General features: G+C 50.3%; 1 protein-coding gene across 14 annotated transcripts in view; it reads right to left on the bottom strand.

The window, feature by feature from the left end:
- Positions 1-15,397, bottom strand: part of MLPH (melanophilin) — a 64,032-nt gene that overhangs the window by 24,845 nt on the left and 23,790 nt on the right. For 11 of the 14 annotated variants that reach the window (XR_010149946.1, XR_010149947.1, XM_016950785.4 and 8 more), the window contains exons 4-7: positions 15,183-15,295; positions 7,698-7,807; positions 6,309-6,428; positions 1,312-1,516 (exon numbers count right to left, since the gene is read on the bottom strand). Coding sequence is in view for 12 of the 14 variants with exons in the window: in XM_016950785.4 (XP_016806274.1) it covers positions 1,312-1,516; positions 6,309-6,428; positions 7,698-7,807; positions 15,183-15,295 (548 nt within the window). In the remaining 2 variants the exon portion in view is untranslated. The remainder of the gene's footprint in view (positions 1-1,311; positions 1,517-6,308; positions 6,429-7,697; positions 7,808-15,182; positions 15,296-15,397) is intronic. The other 3 variants (XM_054679597.2, XM_054679599.2, XM_063790926.1) reach the window with 1 other exon arrangement.

Here is a 15,397-nt window from a genome sequence, read left to right as displayed (position 1 = left end):
AACACCAGATTCCATGATAAGATCATAAACATGTTGTTTCAAGCCACATTTTAGGTTTGTGATAATTTGCTATGTAGTCAACAGGTTCAGCCATCTCATTTAATCCCTATGACAATGGGATGAGTTAGATGTTGTTAACCCCTTTTGTACAATGAGGAAACTGAGGTGCACAGAGGTTAAGCGATTTGTTCTAACAGCACAGCATACCTCAATGAATCTCAGACTTTGCAGATTGGATGTTGCATTATTGAGAGACAGTGCTGCCAGTGAGTCTCAAGCACACCCCTTTCTTACCACATTCACTAAGACTTTCTTCCCGCATTCACTGTAAGACACTCCCTGTTTGAGAGGTTGATGTGTAAAAAGAATGTGTGTGAGAACCAGTGAAACAGACTGGCAGAGTGAGGCTCCAAACTCAGAACTGCCTGACTCTAAGGCAGCTCTCCCAGCACGATGCAGTCTCTCCTGGTCTCTCCTCCAGACTGCCTCTGGTCCATGTGCTCAGGGGACTTGAGATCACAGAGGAAATAAAACTGCTCTCCAGGTCTGCACCCTGTGGCTTGGCCAAAGTAGATTCATTTATTCATTGTTTTTGGGGGAAAGTAGAGCCCTGCCTTCCTCCCAAAGCCTCCAAGTTCCTCGTCAGCATGAGATTACGGCCCCTTCAATACAATGGAGAGGGAAGCTGGAGAGTAGACAGCTTTCCCGTACTCAGCCACTCGCTGTGGCTTGGGGGAAGCTGGCTGCTGCTGTGATCTTACTTGCTTCTGCTCCGATGGGACATCTGAACTCCTGGACCCACGGTACATACACCCTCGGGGTACCAGAAAAGACAGAGCTTTGGGGATTTCATTTCAAAGCAAAACTGACGACAAAGTTAAGCCGAGCAGATTTAGGTTCTCAGTGCTTAAAGATCTCCTGATCAACAGCCTTGAACCAACTGTGGGCCAGCAGTGGCAATGCCCAGATGCCCATCCTGCCCAGACCAGGATGGTTGGCCGGTTGACCAGTGGTTCTAGTCATTTCAGGGAGGCCTGCATGTCCCACCCCAGGCCGGCAGCAGGGAGCTGTGGGCTGGCCACCTCCTGTGCTGGAAGTTCTGACAGTTACAGGGAAGCGCACGTCCCGGTCCCGGGGAGGGCAGGTGTCCACGGCGTTTGCTGGGACTGCACGTCCCGGACAATCACGCCAAAGGAAGGGGCCTTTCAAATCAGCCCGTGTGTTGGATAGGTCAGGGTGGTGGGGTTGTTCCTCAGTGACCTGCTCCCCCATGCCGAGCCCATCAGGAAGACCCTGGCCAAGGGCACCTACCGAGTGCAGCAGCAGTCCCCAGGGCCATCCTGTGGGAGCCTCCAGGCGGGCAGAGCTCAGCCAGGGTGCTGTGTCCAGAAGGCAAGATGCTGGTCGGCTGCTCTTCCGGATGGGATTGGCACCCAGAGGCCCCAGTGTCAGCCTCCTCCAGGCCCTCAGTCTTGTGGGGGGCTGCCTTCTCCGAGCAGGACTCATCTGTGAGGGACTAAGCACATGGGGCTGTCAGCCTCCTCTGCAGGGTTTACTAGGAGGGGCCGCTGCCTGGAATGTGGGTCTTTCAATCCAAGCCCTGAGGCTTTCCGGGCACTTGACTGACCCAGCACTAGGCACCCATCTGCGCTGGCCCCTGCTACTCAGTTCTGTTTAATTTCAAAGACTGTGCCTAAAGCATATATTGCCTATTTGTTGCCTACTGACTGCCTATTGCATGTGTCCATGCAATGTTGGGGCTCCCAATGACACCCTGGGCCAGGCATGACACAAGGGGATCAAAACTCTCCTGACACAGCCTCAGGGGCTCAGACTCACCCAGAGACCAAAGCTCTGAGGACGTGGGCAGGGAAGTTAATATTTTTGGGAGAAGGGTGCACTGTTACTAACTATGTACACCTTAATCTTTGAAGATCAGAACAGTGGGTTGGGGCTTCCTGGCAGCTCCTTGGCTGTAATCCAGACATCCCTCCAGTAGAGGGGTCTCTGTGTTATGTCATTGTCCCCAAGGAAAGGAGGTACTGAGGGCTTCAAGAAGCAATATGCCACAGTGCCCTTCCAGTTTGACTGTGAGTGGGGGGTGGAGGCTAGAGGAAATGCGCACTTAGGACAGCCTCCAGTTAGAGCAGGACCTGTGGCCCAGAAACCAATTGGCTGCTGGCTTCCAGGACCCACCCTGCTTCCCCCTCTTCCTGGAGGGGTCTTCAGACCGGCCTGGGTGGACCGAGCCCCGCCCCAGCTCTGGCTCAGCACTGCCTGTGCCCAGGGGATGCTGGGAATGGAGTTCAGGAGTTCACTATGAAACCGGCCTTGGGCCTGGGCCTGGGCCTGGCTCTGTGCCCATAGTTACCTTCACTGCCTGCCTGTGAGTCTCATGCCTTCCAGGTACAGCATCTATGATGATTAGTAATGAGTGTCAACTTGATTGGATTGAGGGATGCAATATTGTTCCTGGCTGTGTCTGTGAGGGTGTTGCCAAAGGAGATTAACATTTGAGTCAGTGGGCTGGGGAAGGCACACCCAGCCTTAATCAAGTGGGCAACATCTAATCAGCCGCCAGTGAATATAAAGCAGACAGAAAAACGTGAAGCGACAAGACAGGCCTAGCCTCCCAGCCTACATCTTTCTTCTGTGCTGGATGTTTCCTGCCCTCGAACATCGGACTCCAAGTTCTTCAGTTTGGAACTCCGACTGGCTCTCCCTGCTCCTCAGCTTGAAGACAGCCTATCGTGGGACTCGTGATCATGTAAGTTAATACTTAATAAACTCCCCTTTATATATATATATATATATATATATATTCTATTAGTTCTATCCCTCTAAGAAAACCCTAATACAGCATCCTTGAAATGATCCTGTAGGGCGGAAATAATCAACTTGACACTTGCCCTAGTAACTGACACCTTACTAGCCCTATTACTACTAATAATCGCATTTCAGCTCCCACAACTTAATATTTATATAGAAAAATCCAGCCCCTATCAATGAGGATTCGACCCAATAGCCTCTGCCCGCCTCCTGTTTTCCATAAAATTCTACCTAGTAGCCATCACATTCCTCCTGTTCGACTTAGAGATCACTCTACTACTACTCCTGCCATGAGCCCTTCAAACAACCCACCTGACACTAATAATCAGCACAGCCCTTGTACTAGTAACTATTTTAACCCTGGGCCGAACCATATTACTAACCCGAGGCCTTCAAACACTGCTCCCAGTAAATAGCCTCTTGATGACTTCCAGCAAATCTTACTAATCTTGCTTTACCCGCTATCAGTAATCTAGTAGGAGAACTCTTTGTGACTATGGCCTCGTTCTCCTGATCAACTATCACTGTTATGCTTATAGGACTTAATATACTAATTACAGCCCTTTACTCCCTATATATGCTAATCACAACACAACGAGGGACACTTGTATATTAACAGTATTAAACCTTTACACGAGAAAATACGTTAATACTTATACATCTTGCACCCATCTTCCTATTATCCTTAAACCCTAAAATTATTATGGTGTTTGCATGCTGTAGCTATAGTTTAATCAAAACATTAGATTGTGGACCTAACAATAGAAGCCTGCAACTTCTTATCTACAGAGAAAGTATGCAAGAACTGCTAACTCATGCCCCTGTGTCTAACAACATGGCTTTCTCAGCTTTTAAAGGATTAGAGTTACCGTTGGTCTTGGGAACTAAAAACATCGGTGCAACTCCAAATAAAAATAGCAAACATGAATTATTCCGCTGCTATAATAGCCCTAATCCCCTTAATCTTACCAATTACTGTTACCTTAGCCAACCCCTGCAAAAAAGGTTCATACCCAAATTACATAAAAACATCTATCGCATGTGCCTTCATCATTACAGTCATACCTACAACGATGTTTATATACACAGACCAAGAAGCCATTATCTCACACTGACAATCCAGACTCTCAAACCCTCACTAAGCTCCACACTAGACCACTTCTCCACAATATTTATCCCAGCAGCACTATTCGTTATCCAATCTATTGTAGAATTCTCAATATGATATATAAACTCAGACCCTAACATTAATCAACTTTTCAAATACTTATTTTCCTCATCACAATATTCTGGTTACCGCCTCTTTCAGCTCTTTATTGGATGAGAAGGTGTAGGACTCATGTCTTTCTTACTAATCAGGTGATGGTACGGCCGAGCAGATGCTAATACAGCAGCCCTCAAGCAGTCCAGTACAACCGCATCGGTGATATTGGCTTTATTTTAGCTATAGCATGGTTCCTCCTGTCCTCCAACACTGAGAATGTCAACACATATTTATTCTAGACCCCACCCCCAACCCCTTCCATTAATTAGCTTTCTCTTAGCAGCAGCAGGAAAGTCAGCTCAATTCGGCCTCTATCCCTGACTCCCGTCCATAGAAGGCCCAACCCCAGTCTCAGCCCTCCTCCGCTCCAGCACTATAGTTGCAGCAGGTGTTTGAAGGCCCAACCCCAGTTTCAGTTCTACTCCACTCCAGCACTATAGTTGTACTATAGTTGTAGCAGGTGTTTCAAGGTCCAAGCCCAGTCTCAGCCCTGCTCCGCTCCAGCACTATAGTTGTAGCTGGAGTTTTCCTGCTCATCTGCTTCTACCCTTCAATAGAAAATAATCTATCAATCCAAACCTTTACATTATGTCTGGTGGCTGTTACTACCATATTCACAGCAATCTATGCTCTAACACAAAATGATATCAAAAAAACATAGCATTCTCCAACTCAAGTCAGCTGGGCCTTATAATAGTCACAATTGGCATTAATCAGCCACACCTAGCATTCCTTCACATCTGCACCCACGCCTTTTTAAAGCTATATTATTTATAGGTTCAGGGTCCATCATCCATAACATCAATGATGGATGAACAAGACACCTGAAAAATAGGAGGGCTATTCAAGACTCTACCCCTCACCTCCTCCTCCCTTGTTATCAGCAGCCTTGCACTTACAGGCACGCCTTTCCTCACAGGCTTTTACTCCAAAGACCTCATCATCGATACTGCAAGCCCGTCATACAGCAATGCCTGAGCCCTTTCTATTACTCTTATTGCCACCTCCTTAACAGCTGTCTATAGTACCCATATTATTTTCTTCACTCTAATAGGACAACCTCGCTACACGACTCTGGTTACTATTAACAAAAATAACCCCTTCCTAATTAACTCAATTAAGCATCTAACAATCGGCAGCATCTTTGCTGGATTCCTCATCACCAACAGTATTATTCCTGCTTCATTCCCCCAAACAACCATACCACTCCACCTGAAGCTCGCAGCCCTAGGTGTAAACACCTTAGGCTTCTTGCTAGTAATGGAGCTTAATCTCATAACTAATAACCTTAAACTAAAATACTCATTACAGATATTTAACTTCTTCAACATACTAGGATTTTATTCAGCCACAATTCACCATACAACCCCCAACTCAAGGCTATTCACAAGCCAAAATCTGGCTTCACTTCCAAACCTAATTTAACTAGAAAAGTCTATACCAAAGACCTTTATGCAAACCCAAATTTCAGCCTCCATTACCGTATCTACTCAGAAAGGCCTGATTAAACTCTACTTTCTCTCTTTTTTTATCCCATCCCTTCTAATCCTACTCCTAATTATCTAATCTATTATCTTGAGTAATTTCAATTGCAACATAAATACTAACAAATAATAATCAACCAGCAACTACCACTAATCAGCCCTTGAAGAGGTTGCAGGGACAAAGGCCACACAGCTAATGAGTAAGGCGGCCACATGTCCTGTTCACCTGGATGGCCCCTGCGCATGCCCTGTGTCTAGGTGTGATCATTAATAGCTGCCAGCATCACAGGACTGTCCTAGTTTGGGCAATAAAGTGTATGTTCCCCTCCCAGTAAGACGGAGATGCAGGCATCACAGCAGGCCCTGGCTGACTCCACCTCAGACGCCCTTCTCTGTCCCGCCCTCCTGAGTCTCGGGGGTTCTGCCTTATTTCTGTCCCAAGCACCGATCCCTGGGCCCCAACTCATCTGTCCAGTCTCAGGGCTCTGCATTGCCCCCTGCTTCTCCAAGCTGCCTGCTCATATCTCCAGACATGCTAATCCTGGGGGAGTGTGAGGTCTCTGGATCCTGTCTTCCCACAACGGTCCCCTTCCCTGTCATGCCTTGGGAGCCAGGCGGGACTGTGTGGCCATCAGACACTGCTTCCAGAGTGCTGTCCCTCACCTGGGGCCTGAGCACCTGCCACTCAGGTTCCTGGGAGGGGCAGGGGAAAGACACGAGGACCCACTGACCTGTGGGCTGTCCCTGGCCTCAGGGACTGAGGACAGGTGCAGGGAGTGACCTTGAGGCTGAGTGGAGTCATCTGAGTCTCCCTCGAAGTCGAAGTCGTGGACGGAGAGGAGGCGCTTTTTCTTAGCAGGCACAAGACAGGGCAAGACTCAAGTCAGGGCTAGCTTGAGGGAGAGGACCAAATACCCTGCACCTCCCCAACCCCACACTCAGCCCCCAGGGGGGCGGGGCAGGCTCCTCTCCCAGCACATCCACCTCCTCCACTAGGAACAAACCTGACCAAGCCCAGAGGGGGAGCTGGTTGGGGGACTGGTTGGTGCTCACGGTGCCCATCCCACCCAGGACACGGGATCTGCATCTCCAGAAACTTGGCTGAGCTGAAGGAACACTGAGCTGAACCCCTGCCCTTGCCCCAGGGGCCCCGCCTAGGGGGCAGGCAAGCTGTTCCAGGGCTGGGAGAGGGGAGGGTCCCTGGGGCTTCGGATAGGGGGGGCACGATGGCTGAGTGAGGCAGAGGTGGGCAAGCTCCTGACAGTTCCTTGCTCTTTAGATGTAAGAGCCTGCATTTAGTTCTAAACCCCTATTTCATTATAATTCTTTTGATCCTTTAAACTGCTCTATCATGGAGGGAATACTCCAGGCACTGCAGAGCATTCTGGGAACTTCATAAATAGCATGAATCAAATGTTCTCAAACGAAAGATGATGACGTTCCCCTCACAGCAGCCACAAAGACCTGGTTCATGTTGAATGTCACTGGCCCATTTCTCTCCAAGCATCTAAGTCTGAACCCCTGTTCACCTACCCAGCCCCTTCTTCCAGCTGCTTCCCCTTCTTGCTTCCCACCCCAAAACCCAGGTGTTACCTTGTTTGTCTCGCCCACCAAAAATAAGTTAAACAATACGTGAAAACAGAAACACAAGGCTCATGGTTGGCAAAAAAAAACCAAAAAAAAAAAAAAACAAAACAAAACCCAGAAGGAGAAAAGGTCTTAGAGGAGAGCCTGAGGGGTCCACTTCTCTGAAAGTTGCAAAGGCAGCTGCTCTCAGGACCCTCGAGAGCCCTCCAGGACCCCTGCCCGTCCTACAGCAGCCCCTTGCACTCACTACACCTGTGTGCCCCCAGACTCTGGCCACACACTCAGTAGGCTTTGCCCATCACACAGATTGCTTTTGAGGTTTCTGATGGTGGAAGCACTGCTCCTGCCTGGTGCCCAATGATCTCAGAGACTACTGAGGCCTGGGAAAGGGCAGCAGATTCTTGGTGCTCATGCAGTAGAAACTAGTGGAGTTGTGGAGAGGCCATCAAGGTTTTCAGGAAATCAGAACCTGACGTCCCAGCTGCGGGATGGAATTGAGGTGGCTGAGGAGGGGGTGGCTGGAGATGACTTACTTTGCTGCCAAAGGGCTGGGCCTGGGCCTGGGCCTCTGAGTCAGGTTCTCCATCCTCATCTGTCTGGTCGCTGTCTCCACTTCTCTCTTCAGATATCGGTTCAGGCCCAGCTGCAATAGATACCTGCATGACTCCACCCAAGGACAAACAGTCTGGGAACAAGCCATTTGTCAGCCCATCCACCCATCCATCCACTAATCTATCCATCTACCTGCCCATCCCTCCCTCCTTCATCCATTCACCCACCTATCCACACAGCAATGTACCCTCCATCTACCCATCTACCAGTCCACCCATCCCCCTATTTATCAATCTATTCATCTATTCACCTACCCACCCACCCATTTACCACTCATCCACCTACTCAATGGGCAGCCCATCCATCCATGCATCAATCCATCCACCCACCCATACACCCACCTATCTATCCTCCACCCATCTATTGATCCACCCATCCACCCACTCAATCAGTGGCTCATCCATCCATGTATTCACCTACCCACCCATCCATCCATCCATCCCTCCATCCCTCCTTCATCCACCCACTCATCATCAATCTATCTATACATCCATCTACCCAATCAATCAGTGGCTCATCCACTCACCCACCCATCCACCCCTCCCTCCTTCATCCATGCACCCACCCAGCAATCGATTTATCCATCCATCCACTCAATCAATCAGTGGCCCATCTATCCATCTACCTACTCATCCACCTACCCATCTACCTACTTATCCGCCTACCCATCTGCCCATCCACCTACCTATCCATTTATTCATCCATCCATCCACCTACCACCCATGCCTCTCTCCTTCATTCATCTACCCATCCATCCAGCTGCCCACTCATCTACCCACCAATGCACCCATCCATTTACTTATCCATCCATCCATCCATCCATCCATGCATCCACCCATCTACCCACTCATTCACCTACCCATCCACCCCTCCACCTGCCTATCCATCCATTCATCTATCCATCCACCCACCACTCATCCCTCCCGCCTTCATCCATCTACCCGTCCACCCAGCTGCCTACCCATCCACTCACCAATGCATTCATCCACTCAGACATCTATTTATCCATCCACTCAGACATCTATCCATCTATCCACCCATCCACTTATCTATCTATCCATCCATCCATCCATGCATCCATCCATCCACCTATCCACTCACCCACCCATCCATCCATTGACCCACCTACCACCTTATCTGCCCATCCATCCACCTATCCACCCACCTATCTATCCGCCCATCCACCTACTTATCCATCCATCCATCCGTTCATCCATCCATCCATGCATCCATGCATCCACCCATCTATCCACTCATTCACCTACCCATCCACCCCTCCACCTACCTATCCATCCATTCATCTATCCATCCACCCACCACTCATCCCTTCCTCCTTCATCCATCTACCCAGCTGCCTACCCATCCACCCACCAATGCATTCATCCACTCAGACATCTATTTATCCATCCACTCAAACACCTATCCATCTATCCACCCATCCACTTACCTATCCATCCATCCATCCATCCATCCATCCATCCACTCACCCACCACCTTAGCTGCCCATCCATCCACCTATCTATCCACCTATCCATCCATCCATCCACCCATCCTACCATCCACCCATCCTACCATCCATCCATCCTACCATCCATCCATTCCTACCATCCATCCTACCATCCATCCACCCATCCATCCATCCTATCATCCATCCATCCATCCATCCATCCATCCATCCATCCTACCATCCATCCATCCATCCATCCATCCATCCATCCATCCATCCATCCATTCATCTCTCCCTCTCCCACAATCCATCTACTCACTGAGAAACATCCAGCGAAGGCTCTCTGCTGGCCTTTCATATACCTATCCAAACATCACTTAGAGCTGGTCTGAATTACAGTATAAAAACCGGTAATCTGCATCAACGTTACCAATCAGTTGCCAATGTTACCAATCAATGTTACCAACAGGTCTGACCATGTCTGCAGGATTGTGCTTATTGGGCAGTAGGAAGACCCTGGAGCTGTGGAGTGTGAACGAGGCCTAGAGCTAAGTCATGTTCTCCCAAACACATGGCTTCACCTGCAGGCTCATAGCATTTGCTGGTCAGCGGGCCTGACCTCATCACTGCAGGAAGGGAGGTGAGGCCCAGCCCTCATGCCCCCTCTCCTTTCTCTGCCCCACAGGGCTCCTTCCTCACACTGAGCTCCTGGGCCTGGCCTCCCTAGCACAGCCCCACCGTCTCTCCCTCCTTTCTCCTACTGACCTTGGCTTGGCCGGTGCTGTGACTGTGGCAAGTGATTTAGGAAAGGGGCCCCAGGGTTTAGAGCCAGCAGGCCCCGTGGACCATCCACCTTTCTACTCCAGGGGCTGCTGAGGGCACAGCTGGCACTGTGGAGGTCAGATCCTCTGGGCCCAGCCAGGCCTTGCTGCCCCTGGACACCCTTGCCCTGGGACCTGCCCCTTGCTCTCTGTGCCTCACGGGTCACAGGTGTGAACAAGCAGGCATTGGTGCATTGGAGTGTGCACTGTCAACTGCAAAGGGAAGCAGGACTGCGGGTGCAGGGCCCAGGGTGGCCTCAGAGCCACCTTCACTCTCTGCTCTGTGATGTGGGAGCTGGCCCTGCACACCACACCTCTGCCTTGCCTGCTGCTCTGTGAGGGCTCGGCTCGCAGTGAGTGGGAGTGGGAAAAGGAAGGAGAAGGAATGTTCCCCTTCCTGTGGCTTCCAGCACCAAGCCCTTGACCCTGACAGCTGGTCCAGCTTCATCCCGGCCCCTGAGACATGGGCACCAGCGGGGAGCACCCCTGCCTTGGAGGGCTGGGTCCCACCCCTGGGTGGCCTCCTTGGAGCTGCCTGTTTCTATTAATCCCAGCTTCTGCCCTTTGCTTGCACCCCTGGTAGTTGTGGGGGATGCAGGCACTCGGGCAGTTATGACCTCTGATACCTCAGTATCTCCTTTTCCCATTCTCAGTTAACAGCATTTCAACGAGTTCCTTATGTGAAACGACCGCGTGGTTTCTGTTTTAGACATTTCCCTGACTGGCCCAACTGTGATCCCCGTGGGGATCCTATCCTCATCTCTCGGGCCTGGGGCCCCTCTGCAGGAAACTCCTCCCTTGTGGTTTTCACTCCCAGAGGCACAAGTGTCCCTATTCACTGGACTGGCTGTGCTGACTGTCCCCAAGTGGGGACAGCAGGGCCTGGCTCTTCCACAGCACTACCCTCAGGACAGCCCAGGACCCGGCACCTGGCGAGCATTCGGCGGATGTACTCAATCAATCACCGACGCATCTTCCAAAGCCTCCTGCGAGATGGAGACCTCACTGTGCACCTCCTTTCATCCACCCCCGAGTGCCGTACACCCACCTCCGTGATGTCCACACCAGCTTACAATTCTACCATCGACTGGGCCTTGGGCAGCTCTGGGTTCTCAGGCTCTGTCCTGAGCCAGCAGTGATCTTTTACATGGGATGGAAAATTAAGTCTCATTGTACAGTTTTCCATTTATAATACAGAGATAGAAATAGTCAACCAATTGGCAAAACTGGAAATCTGAACGAAGGACTTTATAACAAACAGCTGAGATCAGGTGACAAGCACACGCTGTTACTGCCTGTCCTGCCTGAAGCTGCCACTGCCATTCACTGCTTCGCTGCCTGTTTAGGAATGTCTGGGAAGATGCTGGGGTGAGTCAAGGGGACCGGCTGCCTGCCTGGGCTCAGAGGGCCTCAGTTTCCCCAGTGGAAGGAAAGATGGGGGAGGCAGCCTGGTACATTTTTTACTTAAATCTTTCTCTTAAAGATAAAAGCTGTCAAGGGTTTTAAAGGGGCCTGCAGGTGCCCGTGTCTGAGCTCTGACAGGTCTATTTTTACACACTCAGCGGATGCCTGCCTGGCTGGCAATGCTGCCGGGGCTCAGAAAACAATGCCCCCAAATGAGGGCCTCAGCAGCAGCCTCAGAAGCAAAGTTTCTCTCTGACCTTCTCCTGCCCTCTTGTCTCTCAGGCCCATTCTTCCCCAAGGCCAGCCACAGAGACTAGAATCCCTCTTCCCCAAGGCAGGACATAGAAACCAGTATCCCTTTCTCCCAAAGCCAGCCATAAAACATACAAATATCACTCTTTCCCTCTACTTTTCTGTGTAAAAACTAGCCATAAAGAAATTATCTGGCTGGGCATGCATGGTTTATGCTTGTAATCCCAGCACTTTGAGAGGCCCAAGTGGGAGGACTGCTTGAGCCCAGGAGTTCAAAACCAGCCTGGGCAACATAGTGAGAACCCATCTCTAAAAAAAACATTAAAAATAAAAAAAGAAATTATCTGACCTTGCTTGTTTGACTTTAGGTCATAAGACCCCCACTCCAGAGAGCATCCTGCCCCATTCTCGGAGGAGGAAAGGCCAAGAAGAATCCAGGCAGACAGACCTTGCTAGGTTCCCCACTCAGCCTATCAGCAGCAGGTCCGGCCTTGTTATATAATCTTTCCACATGCAGTCCACCCTTTCTTGAACCTAAGCATAAAAATGGACAATTTCCCTGCATCTGTGGGTCTGTATTCTGAAGGCTCCCATGTATACACGGTAAACACATTTCTAAATCTTTTGTCCAATGAATCTGCCTTTTACGAGATGATTTTTCAGTGAACTTTCAGAAGGTCAAGGCTTTTGGCTCTGAACGTGCCCAGATGACAGAGCCAGAGAGCAGACCTGGTTTTATTTTTGTTCTCTCTGGACAGTGAGTGCCTTGAGGAGACGCATCCCAAACCAACAGGCAGAGACCCCGTGAACTCCCCCTGCACCCAGGGATGCGGAAATGAGCTTTCTGGGGCCTGGGGACCCACCTGTCAGGGTGATGTCCCCGGCCCCCACGATGAACATGAAGAGGAAGTATCCCGGGATCTCAGGGATCCTTTTAGTGTTGGTCCCTTTTGTCACTCTGCACTTGTGCCAAGGGGGCAACATTATCCTACCTATCTGATCAAGTCATGCTAAAAAAAAAGAAAAAAACCAAAAAAATTCCAAAAGATTTTCCTTGTTCCTGACATGGAACAGAGATTTTCTGACCACTCTTGATAGGAGAAAACAAAAATAAAACCACATGAGCATAAAGAACCTAGTGTTGACGTCAGGCGAGGTCTGCACTGTCAGGCAAAGCTACCACCAAGGGAAAGAGGGAAAGGCACTGGAAGGGAAGGCACGGGGGTAGGGGGACTGGGTGCCCAGCGACCAGTCCAGGGGTTTTCCCTTCCTTTCTTGGCCATCGGCCATCGAAGCTGCTTCCTGCAGAGCCTGCCGCGTCCTCTATGGAAGGCCTTGGTGAAACACCAGCACTCTGAAGGTTCACTCAATGAAGACCCCCAGCGGCCCACTTACTAGCTGGACAAGGTCTGCATTAGGCCCTGGCTGGGTCAGGTTTCAAAACATTAACCTTAAGCTTTTTTACCCTCCTTTTTTTTTTTTTTTTTTTAAAGGCACAGCTTTCCCAGTGTTTGTGTTCCTTGCTTGCGCCCTGTTTTAATGTTGTAGTTACAGGTGTCCAGCAGGGAGGAATGCAGCCCCTGTGGGCGCTTGGGGGAGCTGCTGGGAATCCAAGTTCAAGGAGCAGCTGTTTTCTGTTTTCTGTTGCCCCACAGCGCCACCTCCTGGCCCTTGGTGGTGATGATTTTGAAGTCGGCAGGTTCTGGTGGGCCGTGTGAACTCCAGCAGCTCTGGGCTGAGCTGTGGAAACACTGCGTCCTTTGAAATAATACAGCTTCCTGAGCCCACCCCAGTCCCTAAAGACTGCCTCTGGGGTTGAGATTCTCAGATGCTTGACAGCATGGCTTTTCCCGGTGTTATGTGTCGTTTCTATCCTTAAGCCTGGTAGGGGTGGACTGGAGGCTGGACCAAGCTCCATTGGCTGCAGGAGGACCCTTCTGTGGGCTCCAGGCTGGCCGTGTGCGTGTGGGGAGGTGGGATTTGCTGCTAGGCTTCATGATCACTGTGAAGAAGCAGCCCCCAAGAATAGGGTGATAGGCCCTCCCCATGTCACCGGCCGTTCCTAGTCACATCTGTTGTTGCAGAATGTTATCAGTAGAGCCTCCTTTTACTCTTAAAAATGCCCTGGTTTGGATGATTGATCATACCTGCCCCCATCCCCACCCCCACCCCCCAAAAAGTGCAGCCACCCTGTGGTGTGCGGTGTGCTGCTCCAGCGGTGCCTCTCCGTGGCCTCTGTCCTAAATTAAACGATAGGCTAAGATGCCTTGAAATGCCTGCAGCAGGCCCGGCGAGAGCTTGAATGCTCAAAGGTGTCTATGCCAACTTCTGCTTCTTCAATCAAACTTGAGGCTTTAAGGGACAGGCACGAATAAGGTGTCTCTCCAGAAGGAAGGCCTGGGGGAGACGCCTGGGCTGGGGCATGGTGAGGACGCCCCAATCCAGAAGCACAGCCTCTGCCCTGGACGTGCCCAGCTGCCGGAGCCAGGCGCTGCCTCGTGGCCCTGGAGAAACTCGCCTTGGTCTTGCAGATGGAGTCATCCAGGACACTGAGACCCCAGACACCTGGCTTGGTGGCGGCTGTCCCACCTGAATGCTTGGCCGGGCTTAGTGGCAGAAGCCTTGGACTCCAGGTAACACGGACAAGGTGAGCTTTCTCAAAAACACTGTTGGGTTAGCTCCCTTCAAACTCAAATGCAAAAGACCCCCCGGCATCCTCCCACCCTCTCTCTAAAAAGATCTCTTCCAAATGCCTTATGGGGGATCTTACAGGCAAACACATTGTTTAGTTTAAGCCTACTGCCTGGATTTCAAATTGAAATAAATACTAGGATTCAAAAGATGAAAACAACTGAATTACAACAGATTTCTCTAAATCTTGATAATCACCAGATTCATGTGAAATGTTTGTTGAAAAGAGAGAGCCTAGGCCCCAAACCAGATGTCCCAGGGAAGAAGGGCTTGGAAAACATGTAGTATTAACAAGCACCCTGGTGATTCAATCAGCAGCTGGGTTTCAGAAACTTGGCTTTGAGTTCTCAACTTACTTTGAAGATTTGAAAACAATATAATTTCAAATATTGGCAACTTCAACAGCACCCAGGACTTCTGAGGTGCTCAGACCAGGCCAGTGGGATGCAGAGGTTTGCACCTCACATAAAAAGGAGCCAATTTCACAGGGCGCAGTGGCTCACACTTATAACCCCAGCACTTCGGGAGGCTGAGGTGGGTGGATTGCTTGAGCCCAGGAGTTCGAGGCCAGTCTGGGAAACATGGTGAGATGCCTGTCTCTACAAAAATTAAAAAAAAAAAAAAAGCAGCTAGAAGCAGGAATTCACAGAGAGGCATGTGCACGCACACACATGTGCACACACACATGCACACACACACGTACACACACACATGCACACTCCAAAGGAACCTGCTTTAATATTCCTAAAATGCCTGGGAACAAAAAGCCGTTCTTACTCTCCACTCCTTACCTCCACCCTGCAGCCGCCCGTGGAGGGACCGGATGACCTTGGCACTTCCGAACCTCTTGAAGCGGGCTTTCACATGCTCATAGTACCACTCCAGTGAGCCGATCTTCACGACTCTGCAGGGACAAGCACAGGCCCATGGCACTGCCTGAGTGCTGTACACAGGCCTGCATAAATCTCACGCACACACACACACACACACACACGAGTGTGTGTAT

Source organism: Pan troglodytes, chromosome 13, assembly GCF_028858775.2.
Source record: "Pan troglodytes isolate AG18354 chromosome 13, NHGRI_mPanTro3-v2.0_pri, whole genome shotgun sequence".
NCBI classification, from domain to species: Eukaryota; Metazoa; Chordata; class Mammalia; order Primates; family Hominidae; genus Pan; species Pan troglodytes.
Note: the sequence above shows the minus strand (reverse complement) of the source record. Positions and strands in the feature narration are given on the sequence as shown.